At 45.2% G+C, this 13799-nt stretch overlaps 1 protein-coding gene across 8 annotated transcripts in view; it reads left to right on the forward strand.

The window, feature by feature from the left end:
* Window positions 1-1837, forward strand: part of ATG10 (autophagy related 10) — a 350444-nt gene extending 348607 nt beyond the window's left edge. For all 8 annotated transcript variants that reach the window (XM_075541240.1, XM_075541243.1, XM_075541239.1 and 5 more), the window contains 2 exons: window positions 661-776; window positions 1274-1837. In XM_075541240.1, coding sequence (XP_075397355.1) covers window positions 661-772 — 112 coding nt within the window. In that variant the 3' untranslated portion in view covers window positions 773-776; window positions 1274-1837. The remainder of the gene's footprint in view (window positions 1-660; window positions 777-1273) is intronic.
* The last annotated feature ends 11962 nt before the right edge of the window (window positions 1838-13799 follow it).

Genomic DNA, 13799 nt, shown 5'->3' on the forward strand with positions numbered 1-13799 from the left:
CCATCAAGACCCATTGGTTTATATTCTTATTTTAAAAGTATAAATCTTTTTATGTGACTCTAAAAGCCAAGCTAAAAAGAAATATTCTTCATAATAATACTAATGGCTAGCATTTATTGATTTTTTTACTATGCACTAGGCATTGATCTAAGTGTGGTAGATATATATGGACTCATCCGATTTTTCTAGTAACCCCGTAAGCATGGTCCCGTGATTGCCCTCAGTTTACAAATGAAGACACCGAAGCACTGAGGGGTCAAATGACTTGGCCAAGGTCACCGAGCTAGTTAAGCGGTCGAAATGGAATGTGAAAGTTGGCATCTTTGCTTCAGAACCATGCACTTACCCACTGCGTTTTGCTTCCTTGGCAAATGCTTTAAAACCTAAGTGTGAGTTTTGGTTCATCCAAGGAGACTCAGCAGCCCCAACACTTTGCCACCCCTGCATCTGCTTTAGCAAAGGTTCTTCATAGTTTCTCTGGACCTCCAATGCTAGCTCGGCCGGCAAGGGCCCGGACATTTCAAAATGCCGCAATTTCAAGCGGTGCGTCCTTGAAATACAGCCTCATTCCTATTATTGATGGTGAGTGATTGATTTTCTACCATTTACCAAAACGATGATGGATACGTCTTCACTTCTGTATTTTCCCTTGTTTCCTAGGAATGTCAACTACATCACTTCATGGCTCAGCATTGTAGGACCAGTTGTTGGGCTGAACCTACCTCTGAGTTACGCTAAAGCCATGTCTCAGAATCAGTGGAATGCTGATTGACAAGGTAGGAAGGAAAGCCCTGGATTGAATAGTGGGAGTTTCAGTGATCTATACCTGCCGGCCACCCCACATGTTAAATTTCACTTAATCGATGTGATGCAGGGCTGAATCTTGCCTTGTTTTCAGTTCTTCAGACAGTATCCTACTCACTCATTTAGGAGCATTTTCCTAGGCTCGAAGTAACTCTTGGTTACACGCGGGGCTGCTATCCACAAGGTCAGCACTTCCAAACCTCCTGCTGCTCCCTGGGAGAAAGAAGAGGCCCCCACTCCCTTAAAGAGTCACAGTCTTGGAAACCTACAAGGACAGTTCTGCCCTGTCCTTCAGGGTTTCCATGAGTTGGAATCGACTTAAGGGCAGAGAGTCAGTTTGGTTTTAAGTAACCCTTGCTCAATTACAAAACTAAATGGTCTAATAGTAGTATTTATATTCTTGGGGGGGGGTATTTATTGCTCAGCTAACTGCATTTTAATCTCTTGACTCTTTTTTTTTTTTCTTCAGATTCTTCTGTCGAAGCCGAAGTGTTTAGGAATGGTGTTAGGCAGTACGCCTGTACCTGGCCCAGCACCAGCGTTCAGACCAATACTGTGCACTAGAGCATCTCCTTAAGATTTTGACATTGATTTCCGCTTCCCTCTGGGACCAAATGCCTGATGGCAATTGAGATACTGACTGCTTACAAGAAGCACCTGAAATCAGTATCTATAAGTAGCAGAAAGACTAATGCAGTCACACCAGGAATGCTGACAGCATTGAGGCATTATCAAGCCCCACACTGTCCATCCCTTCTCATATGGGGATGAATTGAGAAATGGACTTGTAAGTTCATTTTATTGTTTTGTAAAAGAAAATCAAAATACAAGATTCAGATGTTCCTGAAAACTAATGTCTTAAGCATGGAGGATCTTAAAATTCTTTTCTCTTTTTTTCTTTATTTCCAACATTGTTTTCTTAAATTCACACATAGGAACAATAGACAACATTATATCTTTCATATTCCCAAAGGCACGGAGTGTGTTTGTCTGTGTGTGTGTGTATTTAGACATAATAAAGAAGAAAACAATATTTTATGACAAGTGAAATAATGAGCTTTTCTGAGTAAAGAAGGATATTTGGACATTGTAAAAAATCTTTAGGAACTATTTTACTACATCTTCTTACCTATAATAATAAGATGATGGTTAAGTTGGTCCCTATGGCTGTCAGTCCCATAGACACTGTACTATTCAGGTGGCTTGAGCAAGTCTTCATGTTTCTGAGACTGATTTTCTTCATCTTTAATATGAGGAAGACTAGGGAGATACCCTATAGGGTTGTTTGAGACCTACAAACCCAACCCATTGCTCTCCAGTCAATTCTCACTCATATGGACACTGTAGGGCTGTGTAGAATGCCCGTATGATTGGGCAGCCTTTACAGAAGCAGCCGGCAATATCTTTCTTGGGGGAGTGGCCTGTGGGTTCAAATGGCGGACCTTTCGGTTAGCAGCCCAAGTGCCCACTGCGCCAAATGTAATTGGCTCTTTAGAGAATCTAGATTCCTGTCTTTCAAGGAGGTGTGTCCATTAGGATCGTCTGAGGAGCTTTTACCTGAAGCCCATACTTACCTTGATTTGGGTGAACTCTGTCCCTGTACATTGGAAAAGAGGCTGATTTTATAGGCTGGTGCTGTGTGGCTGGAAGACGGAAGCAGAATCTTTGGTGTGGTGAAAAACTGTGAACTTGTAAGTAAAACCACGTTTACCCGGCTTCTTGGGTACTCTCGTACTGCGCTCTGGGGTGATCATGAAGTCCGTGCTCCTCAGAGAACCACTGGTCTGGGTCTGACTTTATTATTGCAGTTTTGGGTACCAATCTGTTTTGGTTTTTTGTTGTTTTTCTTAATGATATTGCTTTGGCCTCTCTCTTTTTCAGTCCCATGTCTATCTACAGCAAGTTGGGCTTGCTTTTGAACCCTGGTTGGGGCATCATCCCGTGATTCATGGACATTATAGAAATATAAAGGGCATTTGTTTACAAGGTGGGCCACTTGTGGGGACCCACATATGTGGAGGAAATTGTCAAATGATTATGACACCCCCCCCCTCCCCGCCTCTGTAGGTTAAGGGCCGGACTTTCACAAAGGGAATGAGGGCATAGGAAAGGGTTAACTCAAAGTGCTGGAGAAGCTGAAAGTAAATGCTGAACTGCTGAGCCTCACATCTTCATGCTAGGAGGAGAGCCTGCTTATGTGCTTGCTGGGCATTTTGGTATTTACCACTTAAACATCTTTTCAACTTCGGCAAGGGATTTTTCCCCTGCACTCCCTAATGTAAACACAAATTTCCCAGCAAGCCATTTCTCAAGCCATGTCATTTATGGTGTAAAAGGGAAAAAAAGTTTTCATATAATATGTCCTCTGAACGATGTACTTGTCTGAAAATATTGGCTCCCTTATGCCAACAGATTCTGAGGTGATATAGCCTGCCACTTTGGGGCGATGTTCTTAAAAAAAATGAAAAGGTTAAAAAGTAGTTTGTTCTCTTCTTGATGAAGACTGAACGCATTCCATCACGGCAGAGCATATTCTAAAGAGCTCTGCCGCCTTTGGGACCTGCCTTCCTGGACGCTCCACCTCCTCAGGCAGTGCTAAACTTTTTTTCCCCTCTGGACACTTAACTGTGGACTGAAAAACATTTCACCTTAAAAATGTAGAATTATGCTAGTAAATGGTTGTTCCCAACAGTTAGGAAACACACGGACATTTTCATTTTGTTTAGTGAGAGTGATGGTTCTTTTTCTGCAATAGAAAGACCGGTCCTCCTAGTTCCTTCCCAGAAAGCAACTCAGTCATCTCAGCTGTCACAAGTGAAGCCAGCCTCCCAGAGCTGCATTTCCGCATGGAAGGGGAGAAGACGCGTCCACCAGTTTGGTCCTCAGTCCCCTCGACTGTACAACGGGAAGTCCGGGGGGTGACTTTGAAGCCCGTCGGAGTGTTTGGGTCTGTGCTAGAAGGAACCATCTCTCTATCTCGACTGAATTTGTTTTGGTGGATTCCAGGGCTTGACCTCTTGCTAGCTGTGTGACTTTAACCATTGCTGGTACTCTTTCAGTCCTTCACCGGTTCTGTAAAGAAAGCCAGCAGTATCTATAGTGCTTACCTAGCGAGGACATAGGAAACACCAGAACGATGTGGTAGGGACACTCATCTATCAAGAAACACCTTTACATCAGGTGGGGGCCCCAGCCCTGTCCGACTCAAGTCCATAGGTGCTATGCTAGCTGGGGTCCTCTTCAGTCTCACGTCACTGGAGACTGGTGATGCTGTAAAGTCAAGTGGGGAGCAGGGAGATCACAGGCCGGTGAGTGCAGAGCCTTGTGCATCCAAGGATGGTGGAAGAATAGCAGGGCACTGACGGGATCAGGCATCCCACAGGGGGTCGCACCCAGAGACAGACCCAGTCCCAGTGAAGTCCCAGCAAGGAGGAAGGAAAGTGGTTGAGAGCCCTCCTCTCTCTTCAATCTTGCTCTTCTACAAAAGGTCCCCAAGGAGGTGTCACCCAGCTACCACTTTATTGACAGGTTGAACTGCTCACCTAGCCAGGCGTGTCTAGTTGACAGAAGATCTGATTACCATAACCCACCTGTCTGTCTGTGTGTTATAAGCAACACCACACCCCCGGCGTGAGGAGCAGTTCGAGTTGGGGATGGCTAACGCTGTCCCCTCCGCTAACTGACTGTTCCCCTCCTCTGAATGTGCACTCCAGCATTCCCCCTCCGCCCTCACTTTGTGCCTGATTCCACAGTGCACAGTAAGAAATCTGGGGGGGAGAATCTCCTATCTCGTGTCAAAATGCAAGATTGAACATATGAGTTGTAAGATGTCTTGGTTTCCTGGAAGGTTAATTAAAAAAACTCACTGCCATCGAGTCAATTCCAACTTAGAGAGACCCTGCCAAACTGCCCTTCGGGGTGTCCAAAGCTGGGGTCTTTCCAGATGCACACCATCACATCTTCTTCCCAACGTGAAACTCTGGAGTTCAAGCCACCAGTCTTTGGCTCACAGTTGACCGCTGAGCCATTGTGACCCCCGCCTGCTTTCCTCCCGCTCCCTCTCTCGTTCTCGTGACTCAATCTGTCCTCTGTGACTCGATCTGTCACCCTACTCTCTCTGACCACCCAGCCTCACTGCTTGATCTCTCCCTGTCTTACACGTGGTCTTTTGTCATTATTGGTACTTGGTTTTTGTATCTTTCAATTTCTTGCCCTGTCTGTGATCACCGGTAAGTGATAGAAGGGGCTAGCCCACTGCTTTCCCCTGTTTATGGTGGCGTGCCCACAAGAGCTGGTGTTTGACGCTGGGAGGGGCTCCAGGAGGGCCGCTAGGTCCGTGGGCTCCAGAAAAGGGGCCAGTTCTTGGACGGGCCTGGGAAGCAGCAGCCGGTACTGACCGACAAGCTTCAAGGTTAAAAACAAAACCTAACCTCGGCAGCACAGCTAGAGATTATGAAGGTGGGTGCAGAGAGAGAAATTGAAACTGAGTTTTCATATCCACTGCCCTAGTGGTGTGTATAATCATTTGTATTCATCCTTCCCAGATATGAGGGAATGGAGACTGCTTCGCTGAAACCAGCTCTTATATGGTAGTGCAGTTGTTACGATTTCAGGGTAAGACCATGCAGATGTTCACTAAAGCAGGAATTCATTGGGTTCCGCAGGCTCATGCTGGGGATAGCGCACTGAAGCGCACTGGGGATAGCTTGGCTTTGGCCTGCTCGAAGGCAGTCTGTGGAGAAGAGTGGGGCGGGTGCTGGGGCGGGAATCTTGACAAATGTAAGCTTAAACCAGGTCAAGGATGGGAGAAAGGTCCAGAAGGAAGGGGCCTTGGGTAAAAGCATGGGGCTGGCGGAGCCCTGAAGGCAGAGAGGGTTATGCGGCTGCAATGGGAGCAGCCCCTACAAGGGAGGCTGGCCGGCCTTTCTGTTCCGGAGCGCCCACAGGGGCGCGCTCCTCTGTTCTGTGGGTCCAACGGTTGGTTGGTTGGTTGTTGTTTTCGGGCAAGGCTGTGTCAGGACTGGAGAAGATGTTGTTGCCACACTCGGAGCTTGGGTTCAGCTGGAAACCACCGAGAGCTGCTGAGACAATTCAAGTAAGTAGTTAAAGACGTCACATTTGCATTTTGGAAAGAGCTTACATTCTTAAAATGGCTACTGCATGTAATTGTTTACAGAACCACTCTGTCGTCTTCTTTTGTCACCACCACATACTGGCCACGGGCTCTAGAAGGAAGCCCAAAGACAGGTGGGCAGTGCCAAGGGCATTTTCTGAGCTTTGCCTGGCGTTAAGGACTGAATTGTGTCCCTCAGAATGATGGGTGTGAATCCTAACCCTTATACCTGTGAGCATAACACCATTTGGGAATATGGTTTCCTTTTTTTGCTAATAGGCCACATCAGTATAAAAGCAACCTCACTGCCAACAAGTCAATTCTGACTCAGAGCAACTCTAGGGACAGGCCCCTATAGGATAGAGTATGTTTTAAGCCAATCACTGTTAAAGTATAAAATGAGCCACTTAGGCAGTGAAGCCAGTGGAGATGAGGAAGCTTGCTGCCAGACCCTATGAATATCAACCTAGAACCCAGGAGCAGAAGCTGAAAAGACCTTCCCCAGCAGCTAACAGAGAGAAAGCCTTGCCCTGGAGCTGGTGCCCTGGATGTGAACTTCTAGCCTCCTAAACTGTTTGGAACAGAAAATGAATTTCTGTTTGTCAAAACCATCCACTGCGTTATTTCTGTGACAGCAGCATGGGGTAGCGGAGAGCTCTGGGGTAGGGACTTCCAAACCCAAGCCTGCCTGTGTCTTGAGCGCCTTTGGTCTTGCCCAGCAGTGTTACTTGGTGTAAGCCACTGCACCTCTCTGGTAGAAGGAATTGCCTTAGAGCATGTAAAATCAGGTTTTTAATTTTTAACCAGCAACTTAAAAAATCATTTTACTGGGGGCTCATACAACTCTTAATCATAATCCAGATATCCATCCATTGTGTCAAGCACATTTGTACATTTATTGCCATCATCATTCTCAAAACATTTGCTTTCTACTTGAGCCCTTGATGTCAGCTCCTCATTTTCCCCCTCCCTCCCCTCTCCCCCTTCCCTCATGAACCCTTGATAATTTATAAATTATTATTTTGTCATATCTCACACTGTCCGACATCTCCCTTCACCCACTTTTCTTTTGTCCATCCCCCAGGGAGGAGGTTATATGTAGATCCTTGTAACCGGTTTCCCCTTTCTACCCCACCTTCCCTCTACCCTCCCAGTATCACCACTCTCACCACTGGTCCTGAAGGGATCACCTGTCCTGGATTCCCTGTGCTTCCCGTTCTTATCTGTACCAGTGCACATTCTCTGGTCCAGCCAGATTTGTAAGGTAGAATTGGGTATTAAGTCAAGAAGGAAAAATATAAAAATGCATTGCATATAGTAATGGTATTATTGGTTTGTGAGCTTTCGTTTCTGTATGTATAAAAGTGTGTACATACATCTGTAGATGTGTGTGTGTGTGTGTGTGTGTGTGTGTGTGATACATGTGTATCCTTGCTGGTGTTGCGGAATATGTTTCTACCTCCAGAAGGAATTGTCAAAAATGTGAAGGCTATAGGGATAAACACAAATATAAAATAATTCCATATCTTCCAATTCCATTTTTCTTCCAATTCTCTGAGCCTCTGATTCCGTGTGTGTGAGCGGACCATTAAGTGGCTGAAGACTGTCCTAGAAGTATGTACCATTATCATTAGGTGCTGTTGACTTAGTTTGGGCTCATCGTGACCTTCAGCGCAGCGGAAAGAAACACTGCCTGATCCTGCGCCGGCTCACAGTTGTCACGTCGGGACCCATTGTTGCAGCCACTGTGTCAGTTCATGTCTTTTAATGCTTTCCTCTTTTTTGCTGACCTTCTACTTTATCAAGTGCGATGTCCTTTTCCAGGGACTGGTCTCTCCTATCCAAGTACGTGAGGCGAACTCTCCTCATCCTTGCTGCCACGGAGCATTCTGACTATACTTCTCCCAAGACAGACTGGTTGGTTCTTTTGGCAGTCCATGGGACTTTCAACATTCTTCACCACCCCATCATTCAAATGCCTTGATTCTTCTTTATTCAACGTCCAACTTTCAAGTTCATAGGAGGCCATTGAAAATACCATAGTTTGGGTCAGTGGTATCTTAATCCTCAAAGTAACACCCGTGCTCTTCAACACTAGAGGTCTTGTAAAGCAGATTTGCTTCATGAAATGCATCTTCTGATCTCTTGACAGCTGCTTCTGTGAAAAGTCAATGTGGATCCAAGCACAACAAAATTCGTGACTGCCTCAATCTTCTGTTTATCACAGTGTTACCCATTGGTCCAGCTGTGAGGATACTGGGCCTCCTTATACTGAGTTGTAATCTATGCTGAAGGCTGCAGTCCTTGATCTCCATCAGCAAGTGCTTCAAGTCTTACTCATTTTCAGCAAGCAAGGTTGTGTCATCTGCATATTGCAGGTGGTTAATAAGCCTCCCTCTAATCCTGATGCCACATTCTTCATGTAATCCATGTTCTCTGATTACTTCCTCAGCACACAGATTGAATAAATATAGTCAGAGGATATAACCCTGACATACACCTTTCTTGATTTTTAAATCATTCAGTATCCCTTGTTCTGCTCACAGGTTCTACCTGAGCACAGTGACGTGTTCTGGAATTCTCATTTTTCTCAATGCTACCCAGTTTGTTCATAGATGCACACGGTTGAAGACCTTGGTGTTTTTGTGCCCCTGGCCCGGGGCTAGTTCCATGTGCTCGTAGGTCTCCTCAGAGGCTCCGTGGGAATTTTATAGGGTCTGTCTGTAAATGTGCTTCCACATGTGTATTGTTACATTCGATGGCATGTTTCCTGCCAAATAGTTCTATCCAGCACTTGCTGTTAACTTTTGAATTGTCAATAGCAACACCTAGTGGCAAAAGAGCCCAGTTGCAAGTATCCTGAATTACAGACTCTCAGGCTGAAAATGCTATTCCCGAAAAACCCAAAGCCAAACTCACTGCCATCCAGTTACTGACTCATCGTGGCCCCTTAAGACTGAGTAAAGTGGGTGTAAATCTCTCACTGACTGTAAATCTTGACAGGAACAGAAAGCTTTATCTTTCTCCCACTGAGAAACTGGAGATTTCAAACTGCTGACCTTGAAGTGTTCCGGCCAACTCCTAATACACTATGCCACCAGGGCTGTCAAACTTGGGTACATTGTAATCTACACATATACGGCCAGTCTTCAGGCTCTGGGTGGTGCCTAGTACTTGGTATTGTCTATTGGCCTTTGATTCACAGAGATCCTGTGTGACAAAGTAGGCGGCCCCATAAGATTTTTGAGGCGATGGTCTTTGCTGGAGCAGCACGCCAGGTCTTTCTCTGGCAGAGCTGCTGGGTGGCTTTGAAGGAACCACCCTTTCCCTTGGCCCTCAGCTGCTCCACCCTTGAGTCCGTGGGCCCCACCAGTGCGTGGTAGCGTGAATACATTTTTGTTGGAGGTCCAAAGTGGGATTTGAAAGAAAGGCTCTAGAACTAAGCACATTTACGTCAGGAACACTGGGGTGGGCAGGGAATAAATAGTAAGTGGGTCAGGGGGACCTGAAGGCCCCTTTGAAGACTTTCCAGCCCGGTGGTGTGGTGGGTTACCTGTTAGGCTGCTAACCTGGCGGTCATTTCTAAGGCACCACCAGTCGCCGAGCAGGGTCTGCACTAAGGCTGCAGTGGTCGGTAGGGTGACAGAGTCCCTTGCCTGAAGGCGGTCCTCGACTAGCCCAGTGAAACTCTGTGCGACTGTTGCTCACAGTGCATCCTTCAGTTACACATCAGGCGGGTTCAGAGATCAAAGCACACTGAATGTTCCCAGGGGTTTGATTCATGGGGCTCAATTGATCCAATGCATTGTCCCACCTCTAGGACTATTTCCATTTAGATCCGAACAGCGGTTGGTGTTTTACCACTTCCTTAAATCCCTGAACATGATTTCTTTCACCTTTGCTGTGAGGACGGCTCTTCTGTCTCCCCCGTGCTCCCCCTCCAACAGCAGTGCTGTGGGCTCCCCAGGGAGGCGAGCTGCCGGGTCCCAGCTTCGCCTGCCCACTTGATTATCCTGCACCTCACTCGCTCCCATCCAAGCTGACCGTTCCTGTCCTGCTTCCGATACAGCCGGAGTGCGTGGCAGCTGCACAATTATGTGTTTTTTTAAGTTACGAAGTATTTCCAGCATGCTAAAAAGAACGCTCCTGTACCTATCAATCAGCATCAACAATTACCAAGATTTGCCATAGTTCCTTCATTGACTCTTTTGTTTTTATTCCCCTTGCTGAAATCGTGTAAAGCAAATCACAGTCTCCTTTTTAAAAAAATGTCAGGCAATTCTGTAAATGTTTACTCCATCTTTAGATACTAAAACTACCTTTGGGCTTTTCTCTCTGCTACTCTCTGAGAGTAGGACCTTGGAGCCCCTTCCCAGTACTACCTTCCCCGATGAAGTGGGCAGCTTTCCTCTCCGGCGGCCCCCGTCAAAGCAGAAAGCAAAATGAATGGGCCCAGTTTCTGCAGATGGGTTCATGGGTCCCCAGACCTGCTGCCTGCCCCCAGAGCCCACCACATGAGCCGTGTCCAACCATAGCCGACTGCTTCCTACAATTCTCAGCGGTGGTCAAAATGAAATAAGTGTTAGTATGTGACAATCTGCCCACTGTTGTCCTGATTTAAACATAAACTGCTTTCCCGAGTTAGAGCCCACTTGAAAATCTGAAAGTGTTGAATTTGTTTACATAAAAACGTGCAGATGCTAGTATATGTATCAGAAATGTATGGGCACCATTTCAGGAAGTTCACACAAAGAACCAGGTTGCCATTCGCTCCTCTCCTACTCCTGGCCACCTGTGTCCCCGTGTGGAACTGTGCATCACAGGGCTTGCCTGAGGTGACTCTGTCACCGCCGAGATTAAGAGATCCAAGCACACTGAACGCTTCAGGGTTTGCTTTATGGGCCAAATCGTTCCCATTAAGTGCTCCAACTCTGACTATTCCAGTTTATAGTCCCAGCAGCAGTCCGTGGCTTACCATTTCTTTATGTCTTTGACCGTAATTTCATTTTACTTTGCAGTTATGATGGGGCTTCAGTGGCTGTTTCTTTTGGAAGCAGATAACCAGGCCTTTCTTTCAAGGAAATTCTAGGTAAATGCAAAACGTCCAACCTTTAAATGAATGCCCAGGACATTAGCCATTTGTCCAACCTAGGGACTCCAGGAGGTTGATGTTGTTTGTTGTTTTTGAGTGGATTCAGACTCATCCAAACCCAAACCGAACCCACTGCCATGGGGTTGATTCCGACTCCTAGCTACCTTATAGGGCAGGGCAGGGCAGAACTGCCCCTGGGAGGTCCCGAGACTAACTCTGTACATGCCTCTCTCCCTCGAACTGCTGACCTGGTGGTTATCAACACAGTGTATAATTGCCCCATTTACCTAGACACACACAAAGCAGTACCTCATGCTCTCAACCTACAGTGAAGAAGTGTTTTGATTATAAGCTGGGTAAATAAATTTCACAAATCTGTTGGAGAAAAAGATGTGACAAAACAATCTATTTCATATCACTGTTTTCAAAGCAGGTGTTAATGGGCAAAACATGCTTCAACAAGTAACATTTCGCTCCACTGTTCTCAGCTGTGACTGAAATGCAAAATTGTTTAAGGTCTGGTTATTCTGGCACTGTTAAACAGGTCAAACATTAACTGGTCGGTAAAGAGGTAAGGAAGGATTATAATATACCTATTAGCATTTCAACTTATTAGAAATTGTGGTATGCTCAGTATGTCCTACATTTTAACCTTTCCAATAATATAACCTCTTGTTCTAATTATCTACAGTGACAGAGCTTTATTTAGTAAAGCTAGGCTTTTAGGGGGAAGAAAAGACAAAGAAAAAAATCCTGTACCCTAGACAGATGTAAAGAACTCAATATGAATAACTTATGACCACAAATTATCAAGCAGGTAAAGGAGTCAAGGAAGGGAGCTGGTCATTGCCCCACTGGAAAAACTGAATGTGTGAGGAGGGGGATGGGGTGGGGAGAAAGGTTTCTGTTTCCCTCTCTCCCTCCTGAGAGGGAAGTTCTCCTGAGCATCTGGCTTGCTGTTTGAATGGGGCAGGTCCCCTGGGGAGCCTGAAGCATTAGGCTGGGATTTGAGAGGGCGCCCATCACGCCTGGAGGAAGCTCCCAGGGCTGAGAGGGAGTGGCTCCCAGGTGTTTGAAGATACAGACCACATATTAAAGGCTTAAAGAACAGCCGGAGTGCATGGAAGACTGTGTGAGCACATAGTTGGACACACTGGCTCTCTGTCACTCCTGATTCTCATCAAATGTTTTTCGTCAAATCTTGAAAAAAAATGTCCTCCACAGACAAGTTTTGCTGATGTCGTTTAATTAATGCTTTAACATTGTTCCAGAACTCCTGCGATGGCATGCCAGTGGCAATGAAGCTTTCAAAACCCGCTTCATTGTGTACAGATGAACAAAACCCAACAGAACACCACTTTACCAAATCACACACACAGGGTTTGTCTAGAAACAAGCATGCTCAGTGCACCCAGACAGCTCTCTGACTACAGTGTGATGAGACGTGACCTATTTATTTAAACAGATTTCACTACATCTGCCTAAACAGATTAGGCTACAATAAAGATTGTCCAGATATGCATTATATGGTAGTATATGATACTAAGCCTTATTTCTTGACTTTCTACAAATCCAAATTAGTTTGAGCCTTGAACTAGATCCCAAGAATATTATCTACAGCATGACCCCTTATGACCAAATCTTAAAAACCAAACATTTTCTTAGAATGAAATACTGTAAATTAATGTATATATATTTCAAATTTGTATAGCTATCAAATTACAACCATCTGTCTCTCAGCCATCAGAAATTAATATACATAATATGGAACACTGCATGTTTCCCTGGTTTTAAGTTTTGAGAACATCATTTGGAGGAGTGTAGAATTTCTCCATATATCATACACACACACAATTAACTGCTCTACTATCCTTCCCTTTAGAAGGCATAAACAAAAACTCTTACTGATAGAAATTGCTTTGCAAGCTGTCTGAAAGTTTCATTAGGAATAGGAAGGCCATTATTCGGATCTCTACAGGCAAGAATTATTTGGTCCAATTAATTTAATAGTGGATACACCGTTTCTGAGCTGCTGCTCTGTAAGCCAATGTGCTGGCTAAGATCAGTAGTTCCCTATGAAAAAAAGAAGCAAACAATCTCACTGCTATCAAGTGGATTGACTCATTGCAGCCCTGTTATACAGGGTAGAACTTCCTGTGAGTTTGAGACAGTAACTAAAGAAAGCCCATCTTCCTCCCACTTGAGTAACTAGTGGGTTTGAGCTGCTGACCTTGACATTAGCAGCCCAACTTGTAACCACTACACCACCAGGGATCTAATAGAAGAGAGAGTATCAGGAAAGCTAAAGACCACCTGCAAGTTTGAGAATAAATAGATTTCTCGTGAAGTATCCTGAAGATGATTTTCCAGAGTACTGGGATATCTGTAATTTAAAGCACTTTAGTGAATTCTAAGGAGCCCTGGTGGCATAGTGCATTACACACTGGGCTGCTAACCACCAGGTCAGCAGTTCTAACCTAGGAGCCTTCCCACAGGAGAAAGATGAAGTCTTGTTCCCATAAAAAGTTATAGTCTCAGAAACCCACAGGAGTAAAGAGCAGTTGTGAATTTTAATGTTCCCTGAATCACAGTGAGATAATCGCCATTCACATTGTGTTATAAAAAATTGTGATTTGTTTGGGCTTAACTAAGCAAAGAGAAGGATCACATATAACACGTCAAACAGCACTCAGTAATCACCCATGCACATTTCCCTACCTTTTTATGTATAAGAACTTGCCAAACTAGCCATCATAGCTTCATCTAGTTTTTCCCAATGACAATAGCTTT

Source organism: Tenrec ecaudatus, chromosome 2 (assembly GCF_050624435.1).
Source record: "Tenrec ecaudatus isolate mTenEca1 chromosome 2, mTenEca1.hap1, whole genome shotgun sequence".
Classification (NCBI taxonomy): domain Eukaryota; kingdom Metazoa; phylum Chordata; class Mammalia; order Afrosoricida; family Tenrecidae; genus Tenrec; species Tenrec ecaudatus.